Raw genomic sequence first — 21,830 nt, forward strand, 5'->3', positions numbered from 1 at the left:
TCCATGAACTCTGTTTCCTCTGCTCCTTCACTCTTATAGTTTAATCACTATTACCTCCGCCAAGGAGGTTATAAACTGGTTATGTTTTCAGTGCCATTTATTTTGTTTTATTAGGATCCCCTTTACCTGGAAAATTAATGACAGCTAGTCTTCCTGGGGTCTGTCTCTCTTTCAGCAGGATTACAGCAAAAAACTACTGAGCTGATTTTCATGAAACGATTTTGGAGCGGATCTGATCCGACTCAAAATGTACACATCACAGCAGACTTAACTACTGGTCGATGTGCCCTTCTTCTAGTTATTGGAATGGTTATTGTCATAGCGAATGGTAAACTACTAAAACATGCAAATCAAAGAACTGGGTGATTGCTATTTGGCAGAAAAATGAAAAATATATTCATTCTCATAAATTGCATTAGAGGTCAAAACTTGTGAAATGCAAAGAGAAATTATTTAAGACAGCTGTGCAACAAACTGGCAGCAAAACCATCTCAAAGTCTGAAAAATGTATTTTTATTATGTTTATACAGCATATTATAAGTATACATTGTTTTTTCCTTTTTTAAGTAAATTCACAAAACTTTATAGCATATCCCTTCTGCTTATTAGGTGAAATAAATCACTAGCCACAATATCACCTATACCATCTCAGAAAAACAAAACAAAAAAAGAGCTCTGCATTTAATGAAGTCTGCCTTCCATGGGGTATTTAGCAGGAATTGTGGGACAGTGAAGTAATTTTATACTCGTCTCAAGTTGCCACTGAATTTGGGTACCACATACATCTAGGAGACAAATGCAGGCGTGAAAACAACCTAGGCCTTTGGGAAACAATTGATGTCACACTGTTGAAAGATGGTTCAAATTGCAATTCTTGTCTGTCTTTTGCGGCTTGGTTTGTAAATTTGGTGTAGTCTTCTACACCCCACTCCCCCCCCCCCCCCCCCCCCCCAAAAAAATTAACTGCCGGATTAACTGAAGTGCCTGTACAGTAGTTAAAGTGGAGTTAAGGCAGTGGGGCTGCCCTGTGAAGTTTGGAGATTTTTATTATTTAGTTGTGTCAATTGTGAGACCAGGATCTAAAGCACTGACACTTCATTCAGGCTGGCGGATGTCAGGGGCGACAAAGCAAGTCATCTTGTTTGTAAAGTGATGTGTGGCCGCAAACTTCAGAGGGTGCGAGTTGTGTCAACTCATAACTCAATGATGCAATTTAGTCACCTTTTTCATGCCAAAATAAAACAAGTGAAGGATTTTGTGTCTGCCCTGGGATCAATCACCTTTTTCAATATCCATGAGTTTGCATCCCTCATAAATATAAGTAGTAGAAAATAGAGAATAAAAGCTAAATAACTGAACACGGCTATGTCAAACTGACATGGGAGGATCGTGCCTGAGCCCCTTTCATGAGTTTTCCTGTCTTGTCCTCTTGTATACTTGTCCTTCAAGGCACTGTTACCTACAAAGAAACAACCAAATAACTTTTTTCATGTCAAGCATGAACCCCTTAACTTAAGAGTCCCAACACTTTTTTCATGTCAAGCATCAATGAACAGTGTGCATTAAATCAGACTTGTTTTTCTCACTGGGTCAACAGACTTGGAGACCCAATTGCACTGAGCCTAGTAGCCACTTTGGGATCCATTGCCCATGCTTCTCCTGTCCCAAGTGTTCACATTTGCCTTTGCTTCCCATCCCATAACACTCGCTCTTGAACGTCACTCTAGTGAGGAAGATAAAAGCTGGGCGTCATATGCGGCCTGTGACACCTGCCAGCCTGCATGTCTCTTCAAACAAGAAAGACACCTAGAAATGTTTGTCTTTGTTGGCTTCATATCAGATTCCTCAGTGTGTGGTGTGCTTGGAGATTTAAAGACCTTACTGACTAAAAAACATCTTATTTGATTCACTTTGACAGCGGTTTCTTTGACTATGGCGTTTCGATCATCAAGCCGGCCTTTCCGAGCAGCCCGTTGTGTTCACACCAGGAGACGTTAAAAATAAAATAAAAACAAAACAAAACGAAGACAAACAAAAAATCAGCAAAAACTGAAAACACTAACAGCATCAATCCAACCAAACAACAAAAAGATATATTACAAATTCTGTTAGCAATAACTTATTTCACATCATGCAATAAAAAATGAAAAAGGACAAGAAACACAAATATAAGATTGACCCCGTCTCCCTCCCTTCCCCCAAATTTTTTTCTTCAAATATATTGGCAAGCAAGTTAAAGTCCATTCTGGTTTGGTTGTTTTCGGTGTGTTTTTTTGTTTGTGTTTTATTTTCTCCCCTGGGTGGCACTTGAGTTCTTCTGATGTCGTGGCGGTCGTCTTTTCTGGATGAGGTAAAAATGAAAAGATTGAAGTAGTACAGGGATGATGGAGAGGAGGGTGACAGAGGAAGATTCGGAGAGCGCAGCAGTTCAGATGTCCACCCAGCTCTGCTCCACGATGGCCGACACCCTCTTCTCGTACTCCCGCTTGTTTTCCTGATACAGCTGTGCCGCCTGGCTGTTGGCCGGGCTGTTTGGGTTTGGCTCATCCAGCAGCGACTGGGCAAATAAAACACACATTAACAGATGAACCAGAACTAGTTAACCAGCACAAACTCCCCTTCTCACTGAGCACCGGCTCCCCCCAGGGCTGTGTCCTGAGTGACATTCTGTTCACCCTGCTAACCCACGACTGCCGCGCCAAATCCAGCTCAAATCACATCATAAAGTACGCAGATGACACAACAGTGGTGGGTCTCATCAAAAATGACAGGGAACAGGCGAATGAAGCGAGCCCACCCCCCCCACCCCTTTCTATAGAGGCACCATTGAGAGCATCCTAACCAACTGCGTTTCCCTCTGGTGTGGAAACAGTAACGCCATGGACCTGAAGTCTCTGCAGAGGGTGGTGAGGTCGGCGGAGAGAATCAACCATCCAGGAGACAGCACACAAACGCTGCATATCCAAAGCCCTGAACATTACCAAAGACCCCACACACCCCTTCAACAGTCTGTTCACCCGCAGCATCCAGAGCAGATCAGGTTCTGCAAGAGCTTTTTCCCACACTTTTCCCACACTTCTCAATTGTGCTGTGTTACATGATAAGTAATAAATAAATAAAAATCAGAACTTTTTTTTTTATTCTTGCACAAAATATATAAATTCAAGCACTTTCAACGATCCATGTCTATTTATGTTTTCTCAAAGTCACAAACTTTCAAGGACCCATGGGAGCCCTGTATAGAACTTAACAGTATATGTATTTCCTGCAATTAATAATTTTAGGATATTGGTATACAGGCAATATTGACTAATTTAATTTAGAAACGTCCACTTTTTTCCACAGTTGTTAACAGACAAGATGATGTAAAATGTCAAATGTGCAGTAAAATGATATTGATTGCGGGGTCCAAAATTAACTCTCATTAAGGGCCAAAAGCTGGTAAACTTGGTGGGTGTTTGAGATGATAACATTGGTTATATACAGACTTTGGTCTTTACCTAGTCTTAAACTTTGTCCCTGCTGGCCACCGTAGACTCTCTGACTGTGGGCCAATCAAATCAAAGTTAAACACTGACTCTGTATCAACCGGGCTGTTGATTGGCTGCCTGATGCGCTGCTCTGCACTTTGTAAAGTAACTCAACATCATTCACAGGTCCGGAAATTAAAAAAATCTAGGGGCAGAAAAAAAGAACAATTTGTGTAAAAGGCTGGTTAATTTGAGGATTTATCAGCCACTGTGGGTAGTAGGCAAAGAGTTTAATTTCCTTCCCTGACTAATCTTTGCAGTGTACACAGTGCCCTTAACAGCTGGTCTCATAGAATGGACACACGTCACACCAACCTGGATGGAGGTGAGTATGGACGAGACATCATACGTGGGGCTCCAGCGGTTCTGAAGGATGTCTAAACATATACTGCCATCTGCATAAACTGTCAACACACAGATAAGCAGCAGAGATGAGCATCACACAAACCACAGGTCTTATGTCTCTGGAGGAGCAAAATCACTCATTGTATCAGTCAATGATGCCGAATGTGTTGTATTAGTATACAGCAGAAGAGGGAAGCGCTGCATGGATCCAATGGCTCATCCGACAGGTGCTCATTAGTGGGGCAGGTAATGCTATTAGAAAAACAGAATCCAGGAAGTCTTGCTTGACGTCAATCCCCAGGTTATGATGCAGACTATCATGGAATAAAACTAAGGCACTCCGTCTTGAGTAAAAACAAATATTTAATGACGAGCACAGGCAAATAAACAGACCAACGCGTAACGACCTACTAGGTCTTCATCGAAAGTGCACAAAATATCAGGAACACCTGTGATCTTTTATACCTTTTTTTACATCAAACGTCCCACTAATACCCATTTTTTGTTACTCAGGAAAGCAGCAGGGGGCAACAGCAGCATCACCTTTAAACTTTTAGATCGCACTCTCAACCCGTTCAGTTTCTCCGCGCTGAGGGGGCTCTCTCCCCCCTCCCTTCTCCCACAGCTGCCCAGCGTCAGGTCAGCCAAAACAAAATGGAAGCTTCCGGGTAAAACGTTCAAAATAATGTCATTTAAATAAGTAAATAGTCCTACTGCGCATGTTGGAGGAAAAAGGGGTCTTTCAACAAAGGAAGCCGCAAACCTTGTATCAAAATGTGGATATTAAGATTACATGGAGTGAAACTGTGGCTGTAAGGAATTACTAAAAATTTTAAATTAATGATAACATTAAAACAAGGGGTTTATTTTGAAAGAGCTAACCTCTCTGAAAGAGCTAAGTATAACCTACTTACATTACATTACAAGCGCTGCAGTGAAAGTTGTCTCATCCGTGAGACGCTTTTCTTTCTTTTTTCTGTCAGCATATTCGGTCACATTTTAAAGTAATTAACTGTTAAGAAAGTCAAATTTCCGCCTGTGGGAATCACTGAATCACTGACTCATGCCGGAAAAGGAGAGGCAAATACATTAAATCGAGAGGAGAAGAAGAACACGGGATGGAAAATAACATGTTGGACCACTGCCAACATTTATATCGCCAGCTGTGGCATGGCGAGACGAGGCGTTAAATAACCCACTTCACTTGCAGGGTCGCTCTATCGGCTAAACGGCATAGAAAGCGTCTTGATGCTGGCATTTTGAAGTCCATCTGTTGTTTTAAACGACCGAACACACACTAGAGGCATTATCAGGCACATCAATCTGCCTTGACGGCCTGACTCCCAACTTGTTTCAATTTTGGAGCATCAAATGAGGACCCAGCAGCGACGAAAGATCTCTCTCTCTCCCTCTCTGTGCAGCCACTTTCATCCCCGCCTGTCTCACGCACCTCATATACTCCCCAAAGAAATCTCACGGCAGTTTAAAATATAGCAAGCATATAAAATATAACGTGTCACTACGGCTACACTATAGCAAGACATGAACAAAGTGAGAATGTTCTTCTAAGCACATCAGCTAGTAAAATATAGCCTACAGTATATTCCCTGGATGTCTTGATGAGGTTGGCGAAAGTTTGGACAGACTGGATTGCTGCATTTCCCCCCGCCGTAGCCTACTGTTTTTTTCTCCCCTCTGACTGCACGACAGATTCCAACAGTCTCTGACTGACAGGAGCTCAAAACTATGGGACAACTTTTTATTCATCACTCATTTAAATTTGCATCCACAAAAATGTCTTACGAGGCAGAAGCCAAGTAAACTCGGGATCAGAGAAAATTAATGCGGTACCTGTAAAGCATACAAACTTGTGCCTGCCTACATATACAGTGACCTTTTCCCAAAATACTGCTGGTTCTGTGCTGTAGGTATTTGGTATCTGATGCCTGCAGTGCGCTATAGGAGCATCAATTGACGTGTCAATTAATGCTTTCTGTGCATTTGGGGCTTTAGACTGAAGAAAATGGCAGTAGTTTCAGTTTGTGGATACTAGTGGGATTTTTGGCCAATCTAAAAAGGGGCTTTAATAAAATGGACAGACTGGGTGAAAAACACATCTCACAGATTGTAATGTTAAATCCACTTTAATGATGGAGTGGGTAAGGAGATGAGTGCTTGCGTGAATTTAGCCTTTAGATAATTATTAAGACATGGACTGTTCAAAAGGGAGGTTAAACTAAACATGCGTGAATTCGCATAGCTGCGACCACATATGCAAATTTCTGAAATGCAGGATGGTAGGGGCAGCCCACCCTATTCTGACTGTCACCTTGCAATTCGAAATGTGCCCGAGGGGTCCCCGCAGCTGGCCCGGCGTGCAGCTCCTCGAAAATGTGACTCTGCGGCGTCAATGCGGACGTGATGTGACCAGCACGAGAGCTGTGATTGGCCGTTGCCTTGGACCGTGCACGTATCTGCTGACGTACTTGTTGTGAGGAATGAGGAAATTACATTTCCTCATTCAACAGTGCTTGTCCCTCATCTAGCAAAGCCTTCTGCAGGCTCACCGGAATGAGTTTTGAAATGGAGGGACAATAAAATGTCCCCCCACCGACATGTTTGCAAGTTCTTGGTAAACAACACGATCGCATCGTATGTAATGGACATGAGTGTACTACAAGCCACCTAGTGTTTTGAACGTGTACCGCAGCCAGGGGCCGAGTTACGTTCGAGTATGCACAGTCTCGCTGTCGCCGCTAGTCGGCGGCAAGGCTCCATGTCGAGGCTGCGCGGAACCCTGTCAGCACCTTTACTTGCCAAATTTCAGCCCTCTCTGCCATCCTGCATTTTGAAATTGCTACACCCCTTTTAGCCAAATGGCACGAACACACACACACACACACACACACACACACACGAACACACACACACACACACACACACACACACACACACACACACACACACACACACACACACACACACACACACACAGCCAAATTTCAGCCTCCTAGGACGAAAACGGTGCCCACTAAATGGTGGTGAACATTTTTGTGCTGGTCGCAGCTAAAAATGTGTACTGTACTCCTAGCATCTTGTTCCGTTTGTTTACACCCCAATAAAGCCCAATAGTACGGCAACCATTTTAGGGCATCCTCGTCAGTCAGAGGATAGGCTATCGTTCCTCAGTCTAAAGCGTTGTCAGTTGTCATGTCTCCTATAGTAAACCGTCGAGTGTGCTCTGAAACACCTTCAGTCCTCACACGAAAACGGTGTCATTCCTCCTGCCTCACTAAAAACGTTGTCGATCCTCCTGCAGACTAGCTGTCAGACATCACTCAAACTAGCTGTCAGGCATCACTCCTCACGTCTCACACAAAAACGTTGTCGATCGTCCTGCAGACTAGTTGTCAGACATCACTCAAACTAGCTGTCAGGCATCACTCCTCACGTCTCACACAAAAACGTTGTGGATCCTCCTGCAGACTAGTTGTCAGACATCACTCAAACTAGCTGTCAGGCATCACGCCTCACGTCTCACACAAAAACGTTGTCGATCGTCCTGCAGACTAGTTGTCAAGCATCACTCAAACTAGCTGTCAGGCATCACATGAAAACGCTGTCATTCGTTGTTTTTGGTTGTTCTTCCGTGTGGGGAAAGAATGCATGTGAAGTTAGCAACATTTTTTTACAACTTCACTTCCGGTTGAATGCTTTTGCCTTTCAAAATAAAAGCACACGTTTTTTTTTATATTTACAATAGATTAAAGTAGTAATCTATGAGACCCAATATAATTAACATAGTAACACTAAGAGGAACATCTAGTTTAATTGACAATAGACTATATATATATTTAGATATATATATTTATATTTCTTGAAATTCTTTCAACACAAAGACCGGAAGGCTAAATTTGGACACATGTAAATTAAACATAAAAAGTTAAATGGCTTTAAGGTAGATTCCTAGGATACTTCTTTATTGAATGGGAAAGCTTATTTAATTATTTAATGGTAAACTGTTGTTCCATCAGGCATAAGATATCCAAACAATGTAGGGTGTGTGCAGAAAACATTTGACTTCTCCAATAGCCTTGGTTATGGCCTCTTGGAAGACATCCAAAGAATAGCAAGTAGAGGTGATACACATTAAGCAAAATGGAAGGTTTTGGTCTTGTGAAGTTATTTGCAAAATTTAGATACACAAGTCATGTGTATAAGTGATGACGTCAGCTGCAGTTAGGAAGAAACAGTTAAAACCCCCAGTTCCATCAAAACATTATTTTCTATCCAAATAAGTAAACAGTTTGACGGTGCAGTAGTTTGAGTGCTCTCCTATTTTTTTTCTCCTAATTTATTTATTTAAAAAGACAATGTATCTTTTCCATTTTTATTTTCAATTCTTGTTTTTGTCAGAGGTTAAGACAGATAATTCACCAAAATTCAGTATAACAGTTGTCCTTTGTAGGTCAATAACAGGTGATTATAATCCATTGGCAGGTGATTACACTCAAATGACAAAAGCAGCCAATGAGCTGTGTATTGTGAAGCACCATATTGGTAGGAAATGCATGTGACATCATGGAATGCTATGAATAGGCTAGGCTACAGTTCAAGGCCCAAGTGTCCAGATTAAAGGTTCGTTTTAATACAGTGAGTAATCATAACACAGTGGAATTTGACGTTGTCCAATATGCATATCAACTCTCCCCTATATATAACTTTTCGAATGACTGAGATAGTATAGAGTATTTTAATCTGTTATGTGTCTAAAAGTAAAATGTGAGAACAAATGGCATAACATTCCACAACGTATTTTGTACAGTGACATTCCAACAAGACCATAAAAATAAATACTTTCCCCTGTGTTTCATGAAAATTATTTGCCAAGATGTACTACAGAGATTAAAGTAACCAAATAAGTCAAAATCTCAAAATACTTGATAAACCCATTTTCATCACGTGAAGGCTTTATGTAATTTCAAAACGTTAAAAGATGCAGAGTGGCTGGCTGTTATCAGGACCATCAGAGAGAGGCAGAGTAGCTGGCTGTTATCAGGACCATGAGAGAGGCAGAGTAGCTGGCTGTGATCAGGACCATGAGAGAGGGGCAGAGTTGCTGGCTGTTATCAGGACCATGAGAGAGGCGGAGTGGCTGGCTGTTATCAGGACCATGAGAGAGGGGCAGAGTTGCTGGCTGTTATCAGGACCATGAGAGAGGCGGAGTGGCTGGCTGTTATCAGGACCATGAGAGAGGGGCAGAGTAGTTGGCTGTTATCAGGACCATGAGAGAGGCGGAGTGGCTGGCTGTTATCAGGACCATGAGAGAGGGGCAGAGTAGCTGGCTGTTATCAGGACCATGAGAGAGGCGGAGTAGCTGGCTGTTATCTGGACCATGAGGGGCAGTGTGGCTGGCTGTTATCAGGACCATGAGAGAGGCAGAGTGGCTGGCTGTTATCGGGACCATCAGAGAGAGGCAGAGTGACATATTTACTTGAAAGTGCAGTCCATTCATTTAGAAGTCTGTGCAGCAAAGATGTGTGTGATGTCCTTTCAACGAAGCAAAGTGGTTGTTGTGTCCTAAACTGTACTGCAGGCGACTGCAGGTAAAAACAAAACGAAGCGCACAAAAAACTCTCCGTGCACAATGGAAGCGCTCTCAACATGATTTCCATAACGTTACATGAAAAAAGCACCTTGGTCGTGAACGCCGCCTAAAGCCATTGGTGAGTTCGCCTAGCACCTATTTTTAAAGCTTTTTGGTTGCTCTTGTTCTGTAAAGGTGTGGTGTCTGGAAAAACCCTTCACGTGGTGGGATTTTGACATTTTTATTTTTTGAAATTTCCATAAAGTAGAAACTCTCCCGTATAGATGTTTTAAATTGACAACAAAAACATTCTAAATTGAACCCCAGCTCACTTCCTGTTGCAGTGTTTGCTATGGACTGAAAAGAAGGGGGGGAAAGCATTCCAGTGGAGGACTGACCATTCTGTGAAATGTTTCTTATTACATTAAAACGTGTTAACAGGTTTCATCTGGTTTGCTTGTCATTTCAAGTTTCATGTGTTTTCCCTCTCTAGACACTATCATTTGAGATTGATTTCTGTTTGCTCAATCTTCTGTAATTGATGTGATATGCATACTTGCACAAAGTGAAATTCCTCTTTGGCATTATGATTACTCAGTCTATTACAATGATCCTGGAATCTTTGGGTGGACACGTGGGCCTTGAACTCTAGCCTAGCCATAGTATTCCCATGATGTCATGCATTTCCTACAAATGTTTGTTGCTTGCCAATACACAGTTCATTGCTTTTGTCAGTGTAATCATGTTATTTTGGTGAATTATCGGTCTTAACCTCTGACAGAAACAATCATTGAAATGATACAGTAAGAGCTAACCATAGGTGAGCACTCACTGCCATGTCAAAACTGTTCACTTATTTGGATGGAAAATGAATGTTTGATGGCCCAGGGGTTTTCTGGTTTACAAATTGGATGTTTGCTTACAGTGTAGGCCTACCTGGTTGAAAACTCACGCTTTATATTGTTTAGCCCATGACTGTTTATATTTTCTGTTTGTGGCTCAACCAAAAAAGTTTCGCCACCCCTGTCTTACACCGATGGCCCAGCTCCTCAACATGTCCTTAGGTTGCTGGTTATGTTTGGTGGTCATCAACAAGACACTTGTGTATCTAAATTTTGCTAATAACTTTTCACAAGACCAAAACCTTCCATTTTGCTTAATGTGCATCACCTCTACTTGCTATTCTTTGGATGTCTACCAAGAGGCCATAACCAAGGCTATTGTAGAAGTCAAATGTTTTCTGCACACACCCTACATTGTTTGGATATCTTATGCCTGATGGAACAACAGTTTACCATTAAATAATTAAATAAGCTTTCCCATTCAATAAAGAAGTATCCTAGGAATCTACCTTAAAGCCATTTAACTTTTTATGTTTCATTTACATGTGTCCAAATTTAGCCTTCCGGTCTTTGTGTTGAAAGAATTTCAAGAAATATAAATATATATATCTAAATATATATATAGTCTATTGTCAATTAAACTAGATGTTCCTCTTAGTGTTACTATGTTAATTCCATTGGGTCTCATAGATTACTACTTTAATCTATTGTAAATATAAAAAAAACGCGTGCTTTTATTTTGAAAGGCAAAAGCATTCAACCGGAAGTGAAGTTGTAATTTTTTTTTGCTAACTTCACAGGCATTCTTTCCCCACACGGAAGAACAACCAAAAACAACGAATGACAGCGTTTTCATGTGATGCCTGACAGCTAGTTTGAGTGATGCTTGACAACTAGTCTGCAGGACGATCGACAACGTTTTTGTGTGAGACGTGAGGCGTGATGCCTGACAGCTAGTTTGAGTGATGTCTGACAACTAGTCTGCAGGAGGATCCACAACGTTTTTGTGTGAGACGTGAGGCGTGATGCCTGACAGCTAGTTTGAGTGATGTCTGACAACTAGTCTGCAGGACGATCGACAACGTTTTTGTGTGAGACGTGAGGAGTGATGCCTGACAGTTAGTTTGAGTGATGTCTGACAACTAGTCTGCAGGACGATCGACAACGTTTTTGTGTGAGGCGTGATGCCTGACAGCTAGTTTGAGTGATGTCTGACAACTAGTCTGCAGGAGGATCGACAACGTTTTTGTGTGAGACGTGAGGAGTGATGCCTGACAGCTAGTTTGAGTGATGTCTGACAGCTAGTCTGCAGGAGGATCGACAACGTTTTTAGTGAGGCAGGAGGAATGACAGCGTTTTCGTGTGAGGACTGAAGGTGTTTCAGAGCACACTCGATGGTTTACTATAGGAGACATGACAACTGACAACGCTTTAGACTGAGGAACGATAGCCTATACTCTGACTGACGAGGATGCCCTAAAATGGTTGCCGTACAATAGAAGCCACGGTAGCTGCCTTTCTGCCGTTGAAAGAAAAAGTAAAAGCTCATATTTCCCCCCCACATTTGGAGAACATTGTTTCAATCAATCAATGAAGATGGTGTGTGTGTGTGTGTGTGTGTGTGTGTGTGTGTGTGTGTGTGTGTGTGTGTGTGTGTGTGTGTGTGTGTGTGTGTGTTGGGAGAGGGTATAAGACTTACCATTTGGGTGAAACATTCTGGAGACAAACCTAACTGTGGGTGGCTTGTTTGGGTACTCTTCTGAAAACTCTATCACAAGCTTAAAAGTTCCTGCACAGACACAGAAGGACAGAGAGAGAGAGAGGGAGGGAGAGACAGAGACACACAAACACAAAGCAATTTGGTGAAGAGAAAACAGTGTTGAGAGATTGAGAGGGGCACAGAGGGAGATAGAGAGAAACGATGATGTTGCTAAAAAATACTGTGGGCTCCCGTAGAGAGAAGCTAATCCTTCACGGAGGCAGAGATGTCCACTCCACAGGTTCATAACAGAGGGACATGACTAATAGGAGAAAACAGTATGGAGGTCTGAATCAGCACTTCTGAAGCCTGACTTCACAGTCATTTAATATGAGAGAGAGAGAGCGAGAGAGAGAGAGAGAGAGCGAGAGAGAGAGAGAGAGAGAGAGAGAGAGAGTACTGTTTGTAGTTTGTATTTGTGCACATGCCAAATTTAAAAACCAAATTTGAAAGACTAATTTCCAATTGAACATGGCTAATGAAAGTTCAGCAACCGAAATGAATATTTTAGGGACGCGATGTCCATTTCTGTTTATGAAAGGATATACGAAGAAGACAAAATATATGTGACAGTGTTCTCCCTCTTCTGTATTCATCCATGAGTGTTCATTCATGCATGTAGGTCAAACTTACTGTGATGTCATGTCAAGTCATGCAATCAAAACAATATTACTGCTGCTCACATTCACAGCTGTTGGCCAAATAGCAACTCTGTTCTGCGCTGCTTAAAAAACTTAATATGTCGGTATGTTAAGAATCAACAACACCTCAGTGCCTCCATCTTCTTTCATATCTGCATCAAAATTAAACTATAATTATTGGGGATTTTTATACATTTAAAAAAGTGATTACATGATGAAACTCTGATAACATTTTAATACTTTAAGGCTTTACATTTTGATAATTTAGACCAGACTTTATTTGTATGCTGATTTTCTACAAAAGAAAAGTAAATGTATGTGTGTTTGTATGTATGCGCGTGTCTTCTTGCGCTCGGTCAGACGGCTCACTCGGCTACATACACACCATCACTCACTGACTTTTGTCTACCATGTTTCTGTAACACTTCAACGCTTCAATAATGCCATCCTACAATAATAACAGCAAGGATGAATTTAAATCAAACTCATAGTTAGGATAAATGTCCCCCATACTGAACATGCACTTTTATGGACCAGATCAATCAAAATGGACAACTTACCATCTTCGAATGGTGTTCCCACAGGCCTGCAGAAGGGAGACCGAGAGACAGTTAAGGAGGGGGGGGGGAGACAGACAGAGTGGGAGAGATGAAAGACAGAAAGAGAGAAACAAGAGGAGAGAAAGAGAAGAGCAATGATATTATTTCCAAAAGCCAAAAGCCTCACTTGCTATCAATAAGGGCTTGCTAGGCCTGTGTAGAGGGAGTCCTCTAACAACACACAGTAGATCATAGCTCCTCATACAGCCAAGGGCGAATAGATCCTTTCCACAGCAGCCATTTTGACATGTCAAAGCAGGGTAAACACAGGTCTCACCAATAACATTAATGAGGGCCCTGGCACTGGAACGCCTAAAATCTAATGGAATGGATCATTAATGTTATTGGTTACACCTGTTTACCCTGCTTTGAGGTGGGTGCTACACATGACATCGGTGGTGGATGAGTTGAGTTTCCTCCCCCTCCCTCCCCTGATATGTGAAGCACTTTGAGCGTCTTGAAAGGCGCTATATAAATCCAATCAATTATTATTATTATTATTATTTTTGACATTATTATTTGTTTTCAAAATGGCTGCTGTGAAAAGGGTTGATTAAAACACAATGTGCAAGTTATACATTCTGTTCAAGTGCGACTTTTTGGCCTCGACACAGGCGACGCGACAGTCGGCCTTCGTTGCCGGTAGTCCTTTGAAGTCGGGTTGGTGTGTACCTGCCTTAAGTCAGTGATCGCTCAGTAATGCCTCCCCCAGACCTGACGAGAATTTGCCCGATTGTGGCCAAGATTCCCCCCTCCCGACTATTTCGGGGGTGCTCCCGATTTGAGCCTCGTTGGGACCGATAATCTGCCCAAATTATCCTGTAGTGTGTGGAGTTCAAAGACTGTTGCTAACTTTAACTGTGAATCGGGCATATCAAACATGTTTGATATTTACAACTCGACAGGCGAGCAGAGCGCATCACCAACCGGAGCGGGCGGGGGGGGGGGGGGGGGGGGGGGGGTCTCACAGAAAATTGTAAAATAACAATGTTGGGCTGCGCATGATGTGTGCTCCACAGTGGTGCTGAAAAAGTCTGCAGGCTGCAGAGAAGAGTGCGCAGAAAGGAACAGAATTGGCACCAAAAACACGCACACACAGCTCTCCATACACACTCCACAACACACACAGCTCTCCATACACACTCCACAACACACACAGCTCTCCATACACACTCCACAACACACACAGCTCTCCATACACACTCCACAACACACACACACAGCTCTCCATACACACTCCACAACACACACAGCTCTCCATACTCCATACACAAAATCGGTTATCTCTGTCGTGAGGTGTGTGGACTCTCAAGATTTGTATACGGTAATCTTCAACGATTTGAAAATCTTTAGGTGTGGGGGGAGACATTACACACAAAACAAATTAAACATAAAATGAAATTTTTTTAAAACTATATTGTGTGGATTAGAAATGAATTGGAGAGTGCAGAAAAAAATAAGTCATAAAATGAACGGGGCATCGCGGGGAGAAATAAAAAATAAAAAGATCCCTGCGTCACGATCACACTGTGGCACAGTACGGCAGAGGGGATCATGACTCACCCGAAAATAACAGCGTTCCAAAGCATGATATTGTTCTCTGATGGCGCTCCGCTCACTCCCGTAGGGGGGTCTTCTTGAAGTCTGGGTGAGAGAGAGAGACAGAAGCAGAAAGAGAGAGAGATGCCATCAGAAGAAACATCAAGTTGGACATCCCAATTCAAATCTGGCTCAAAATATTGGTGGACTTGATTGGTGTTGTCCTTGTAAAAAGGATGTGTCGTGTCATATATTATTTTGTGGTTTTCCACTTCAATGATTAACTTTTCCTCATACATGTTTGTCCTCTGGCTTGATATTGAATGCTGTAAGCAGTAAGCACCTCTGCCCTGTTGACTCCATGCCTGGCTCCGCCCAACTTGCTGCAGCTTTGCTCCGACATCCGTGAAAAATAGAAGCCTTGCGTATCTGCTTCGGAGAGCTCCGGATCGTCGGAGCTGGGACGGAGTAGACACGCAACGCAGCGGAGTAGGTGGGAGTTGACACAATGATTAGAGTGGAAACGTATCGGCTCCGAAGCCGTACAGCAGCGCAGACGGACTGAACACGGACTCAGTGGAATGTGGCCGTTAGGACGATACGCACTACTTATGAAAATTCAAAAGAGAGCATTTAAATGTTACTATCATCTAAAAGAAAGTGACCCTGACACGCTCCATAACAAAGCTCCCACCCACAGAGAGACTGTAGAGAGATGCCCCCTTAGCCAGCTGGTTCTGGGACTCTGCCCACAAACACAAGCAGAGCCACCAGACAGAAACCCCATAAGACTAAACCAAATTATAAGGAAACAAAAAGACAACTATCTGACACATTGGAAAGAATCAACACAAAAACAGAGCAAATTGGAATGCTATTTGGCCCTAAACAGAGAGTACACAGTGGCAGAATACCTGTGCACTGTGACTGACCCAAAACTAAGGAAATCCTTGACTATGTACACAGACTCAGTGAGCACAGCCTCGCCATCGAGAGGCCCCCAAAAGGAAACCTGGCTCCCAAGAGAAGGCAGACTGTGCCCTCACTGCACACAACCACAGTGGATTACCTGCTTTTGAGATCTGCAGTTGGCTTCTCTCTCGCCCCCCCCCCCCATTCTCCCTCCCGCTCTCTCTTCACACATCCTTGTCCGCGACTCCAGAAACGAGTATAAACACAACTACTACGCGCCCTCAACTCGGGAGTATATCTAGGGCTTTAGTAGATACATGTGCAAGTCCCTGACTGCAGACCGACCCACTGCAATTAACCTAATTTAAAGTAATCTGCCTGAGCTCTCTGCTGGTGGAGGGATGCTACACTCAACTGGCCTCATGGAGAGATTGTCACTTCATTTTACTTGGAATTGGGGATTACTAATTTATTAGTAGATTAAGTGTAACTCTACTAGTCATGACTCATGAGCCAACAGCATTTGCAAAATACTCTTGTATTTCTCAATCCTGCATGTGCCATGTGGGGGGCGTTTCCCACATAAGACAATACAGTGAGTAGGGGTGGGGGAAAAAAAGAAGAAGAAAAATAAAATCTAAATATTGATTGTGATCCTCTTGCAATACATTAGCAATACACTTGTGCCATATCGTGAGACTATATTGTGATACCAATACCATATTGTGATACCAATACCATATAATAAATAATAATAATAATAATAATGATTGGATTTATATAGCGCCTTTCCAAGTGCTCAAAGCGCTTCACAGAATCATTATTCGTTCACACCATTCGTACCGGTGGTTCGAAAGCGTGGCAGCCACACATCGGCGCTCAACGGCCCCTCCGACCACCATCATTCATGTCTACATTCATGCCAATCATACGAGGCAAGGAGGGTTAAGTGTCTTGCCCAAGGACACAACGACGGCAGCTGGGTGGGAGCGGGGATCGAGCCGCCAACCCTTGCGTCATTGGCCGACCCGCTCTACCTCCTGAGCTAAAGCCGCCCCGCAATATTGTGACATTTATCCAGAAATGTTATTTTGTATCCTTCCTCAAGTTGCAGTGAGTGGTAAAGAGGCACTCTGCAGTATGCACTTTGTTGTACATTGGTTCATGTCAATTCTGTGAATAAATACATCATTCCTGCTTTTTGCCTTTTAGGGGTATTTTTCCTCTTCAGTTACAGTATCGAAATTTCCTGCAATGCATCGATTATCACAGAATGTATGTGATACCATCGTTATCGAGGGCAAAGTATCATGATAGTATCATGAGTTACTCTGCGATTATGTCTCACTCCTTAACACTGAGTGCCAGAAAGTTTGGACAATCACATGAATGTGTAATGTCAATTTTGTATATTTTTCTTTGATTAACAACATAGCAGACACAATGTGATCAAGTAAACCCTACACATCTGGTAGTAGTCTAGTTTATTTAGTAGACTTGTAGAACAAGCAGCTTAAGACAAACAAAAATATTTGCAACTCCTATTTGACCAACGCCTGTGGGAGTGCTTCATCTTAGGGAGATCAAACATACAACTATTGAAATAGTGAGTGGCAATTTGAGTTTTAAATGAATTTCTATTTATGACTGACATACAAATTGTTTTAAGATATGAACTTGACTCAATACGATGAAATGCAAGAATGCTGAAAAGAGAGAGTGGAAATAGGTTAAGCTGACCCTTACATGTTTAGTTTCAGCAGAGCACAGTAAGAAGTTTGGTTAAATATAATCTGCTGATATGCATTAACACATTGACTGCCAGCCGTTTTTTTTTGCTGTAGGTAGCTTCTGCCAAGCCGTTTTTTGAGGATTGTGGCTCATTTTACAAGAGCCGAGGATTATTTTCTGCTTGGAGTTTGTGAACATACAATATCTCAAAAGTACTAATAGAATGTGTACTTTCTCTGTCTAAAAGAGTTAGTTTGTAGAGTTAGTAGTTATGTAAGCATTAGCAGTTGAATACAGCATGGTTTTAGCGTCAGAAAAAATATTCAGAGATAAACGGCTTTTTGTGAAATCAGTAAGACCTAAACAATAGTTTTGAACAGTAATTTCCTCCATAACAGCAGTAAACTTCCCTCTGCTCAACTCCTCCCTCCTGTGGGCGTTCTTTTTGGCTGCAGCGCCATGTCACAAGCACTTTCCTACCTTTGCAAATGCACTTTCTCATACTCTCGACCTCTCAAATAAATTTCTGAATAGAAATTAAATTACTCTAAATTATAGCGAAAAAGAAACAAAAAAGAATGGGTTGAAAATCCCATTCTAAAAGCCTTTTAGAATGGGATTTGTTTCCAATTTGGTGTCGGACTAGGGGGCAGTCCCCGCTTGTCACCAGTTTGCTTTGCTGCTGCTGTGCGGGTGTGAGCCTGTCTGTGCGGCCGCTCTTTGAGGAAGTCTGGTTAGACTCGCTTGCTTCTTGGAGTTTTGGTTGAGGGCTTTGATGAAGCTTTTGCGATTCTGGTCATATTTATGCTGCGTGTTTCAAAGTGTGTCCCACCCGCAATCCACTATGCAAATCTGCAATCCTGCACCGCCAGCAATCAGCGCGAAATGAAAGCGCCTTCGCCAATCCACCTTCATGAGAATGGCTTCAGTCACACTGCTTTTTGCTTGCCTTCCTCTAGTCAGGAAAGCACTGTCACCACTTAGTGGGTCGGTGGAATGGGTTGTACACGTTGTACACGTCCAATACTTATATAAGATATGTAAAAGGGTTAGATGCACAACCCCCCGTTAAAAAAAAAAAATCGATGCCAAGAACGTGTTTACACGTTGTTGGCAGTCAACAGCTGGATTCTGAAAACGTGTTTACACGTTGTTGGCAGTGAATGTGTTAACAAAAAGGAAATATATCAAGTTACAGTTTGGAAACATTTCACACCCCGGGTATTGAGCCAGAACATCAAACAAAAGTGATACACGCAGGTCACGTTGTGCACATAATTTGAATTAGAGGTCAAACAAGGGGATGTTGTTGGGCAAATTCATGCTAGACTGAATTCAATCAACAAGTCTTGGCCTGGTCACACAAGCTGCTGCTATTATCCTGGTCCAGGGAATACCCCATTGTGTTCTTGGTCTGTTACAGTTTACCACCTGGGCACTGCAGGCCAGAGTAGAGTTACACTGACACCTTATCCGACCAGCGCCAAGGGCTGTATGTGTAGAATAGCTTAGCATCTTTTTTCCATTGACGTGTGTGTGTGTGCGCAACACGCACAAACGCACTCAGGTCAGGATGCCATATGTAGCAAGCCAACAGCTTGAGAGTGGCGGGTATTACACCCAGCCCTAACCTCGCGTCACCAGGCTCTTCTCGGCGAGAAAGAGCCTGGCTCCCGCCCACAATTGATTTTGTCACCCTACTGGTTCCGGCCTAGAGCCCGCCCTAGACCGGATGGCAGCGTTTCTAGCTCGTCAACTTTCACGTTAACTTGACAATTTGACCCAAGTATCAGAACGGCAAACAACAAAACAAAAGATGGACGTACCGACGTTCTTTTAGAAACATTGCGGATTCACAATCTCACATCTTTTAAGCCAATACAGAAGCTTTGCATCAGACAATTAATCGAGGGAAGAGACATCAAGCTAACAGTAACACAGATGTTTTTTGGCGCACTGCCTTCCGGTGTTCATTCTGGTTCCGTGGTTTACGCCCCATGACAAAAAGCGGGGTGGAAGGTGCCCAGACTACCCAGCCCTTGCCAGGTAGGCTCTAGGAACGCCCACAATAGCTGGCTCAGCCTGGTTGGGGGCGTGGTCAGGGTGGGGTAAAAACCCCCGTTCTATCCATTCAGCAAAGTTAGAATTTAGCTGATAGCCCAGTCCAGGCAGACACGATCGGTGATTTAAGCACAGCAGTAAACGCACATCTGAGCAGACGTCTTGTGTTCTGCTCTAGAACCCCCAAACATGTAGTTTAGAGCCGCAGCACCGTCTTTTGGTGAGTCAGCCCATGAGATATATCGGCGGTTTTACCCCACTCGCGCGCCAGCCGTTTAACATTTTGTGGGCGTTCCCAGACATGTCTCTATACAGTATTTATGTTTTTGTTTGAACTACAAACATAAATAAACGTCAACTTGAAACTATGTTTCACTACCACACACCCTATAATATTATAGCCTATGTTTATTCTTCTTCTTTTTTGACCACTGGTGTAGTGCACTTATTTTTCATTTATTTGCGTCTACCAACTTCTAGCGGCAGATTCCACCAGGAAGTGTTGCGTTACAGCCGCCAGAGCTGGTCGAAGGCTGTCTAGTGAACACCTGTGTGTCCACCAGACGCGTCCCCGAAGTGGCTTTGCGCTTTGTGTATTTTTGCTTCCCTCTTTGAGTTACGTCAAGCAGCACAGAGCAGATCGAGCTGGGCAGGAATTCACAAGAATAATAAAATAAAACATCCTGTCGATTTTCAAAATAAAACCTGTTACTGTACTGTATGTCAAGAGAGAGACAGTCACACATTGAGGGGGGCAATTTGGTCTGCTTTCGAATGCTTCCATGGAAAGCTTCCATTCTTTTTGCAGCTATTTGGGTTCAAATGTGTTTGTTTGAATTGTTTGAATCAATTAACTAAATTCAGTAATCTTCAGGTTATGGTAGCCTAATTGTTGTTGTAGTCTATAGAATTCAATCACTCATGTTGTTTTTGTAGACACCAATAATGAAAAAGTAGTTTAAAGTAGTAAGTAGTTCAAAACTAGTTTAAATCCAAGAGCCCTATCTATCGATTCTGCTGCTAGGGGAGATTTTCGAAACATCTGGTTGCTGACCGGTTCAATGCTCATTCACCAGTAGCCTCAAAATTCGACAATTGATTGAGTGTTCAGAGTGAAATAGTCAAATTGTGAGGCTAATTCACCAGCAGAATTAAAAACCCACCATGGCTTGTTGTCTTCGTAGTAGCCTCGACGCGAGACTCAGCTGAAGGCAGGCAGAGTCATTGGGATTCGTCCCATCACAGCAAAAGCCCCCAATCAGTGACAATTCAAAGAACATCAATAAATTGTTAAACCCCCCAACGTTAGAGAGTACATACATTTTCTCCTGCCGATTTATGCATAACGTTAACTCAGATAACGTCAGTTAGCTACCCAATTTACCCAAACAAACAACACTGGACACACAAAGACAGCAGACAGGCTGTCTTCACATATCATCTGATTAGCTTTAAGAAAAGACAAACGTGTCTGTGAATCATAAAGATGCCAGGAAGCGAAACTAGTCATGTGTATGTTTCATATTAACCCCGATCTAGCTTCATAATCTGTCTGCAACAGCAGCGAACACTGTGCTAGGCTGGCTAACGATAGCTTCGCTGGCTAACGTTGCTAAACACACCAACAGAAGCGATGAGTGCCAAAACGTTACGGGGGTACCTTTTAAAATCTCTCATAAGCCGTCTTCTAGCCGGGGTCGACATCGTTGAAAATGTATTAAGCTAAACCTTGACCCTTAAACGTATAAAATCCGAAAAGAAAATGGGTATTTCTTCCGCTTGTACCCTTTTCTTCTCCCAAAACAACTGGAGTGGGCTAGCTAGCTAGCTATTTATGGTGACGTCAGCAGTTGCTTCTGCTGTGGTACATACAGCCCACTATTTTCTTCTGAGACTAAATTAATGGCACTAAACCCTGTTTATGTTTGTATGAAGGATATTATGCTCATAACCTAAAGGTTAATCACTTGGCTCTTTGTGATAATAACATCATATTCCTAATCATATATTATTTTTGGTGGTCCTTGAAGGGGTTCCTGTAGTCCCCAGCAAAAAGGATAATAATTTATTTTCACTATTATTCCAACCACAAGTAACACAATGACAGAATGGATGACTATTTTGATCATGGGGTTCATACACTTTCTGTAATAAAACATCTAAAAGTGTGATGACCCTCCCACTCACCTGGCCCTGTCTGCAGGAGCCTGATGTTGGGGTTGTTGGGTGCACCTGGGCCCACTCATATGAAGACCTTCAGACCATTCAGTATCTCTCCTCAGGT

At 42.6% G+C, this 21,830-nt stretch overlaps 1 protein-coding gene across 1 annotated transcript; it reads right to left on the minus strand.

Moving 5' to 3' along the window:
- Positions 1–504: 504 nt before the first annotated feature.
- On the minus strand, positions 505–21,343 carry ube2b (ubiquitin-conjugating enzyme E2B (RAD6 homolog)). The gene is made up of 6 exons (XM_083639993.1): positions 21,207–21,343; positions 14,867–14,947; positions 13,265–13,290; positions 12,004–12,093; positions 3,846–3,934; positions 505–2,557 (listed from the first exon to the last, which is right to left on the minus strand). Exons 1-6 carry the CDS (start codon positions 21,248–21,250, stop codon positions 2,429–2,431), a joined length of 459 nt encoding a protein of 152 aa, XP_083496119.1. The 5' UTR covers positions 21,251–21,343; the 3' UTR covers positions 505–2,428.
- Positions 21,344–21,830: the final 487 nt, after the last annotated feature.

The sequence above is a fragment of the Poromitra crassiceps genome, assembly GCF_964638095.1.
Source record: "Poromitra crassiceps genome assembly, chromosome: 1".
Taxonomy (NCBI): domain Eukaryota; kingdom Metazoa; phylum Chordata; class Actinopteri; order Beryciformes; family Melamphaidae; genus Poromitra; species Poromitra crassiceps.

Excerpts from the sequence above, each read along its gene's own strand:
- ube2b (XM_083639993.1), bottom strand. The coding sequence starts at position 21,250 with ATGTCGACCCCGGCTAGAAGACGGCTTATGAGAGATTTTAAAAG. Across the intron at positions 14,948-21,206 it reads CTTATGAGAGATTTTAAAAG|ACTTCAAGAAGACCCCCCTA; the intron begins GTACCCCCGTAA and ends TCTCTCACCCAG. Across the intron at positions 12,094-13,264 it reads GGGAACACCATTCGAAGATG|GAACTTTTAAGCTTGTGATA; the intron begins GTAAGTTGTCCA and ends GTGTCTGTGCAG.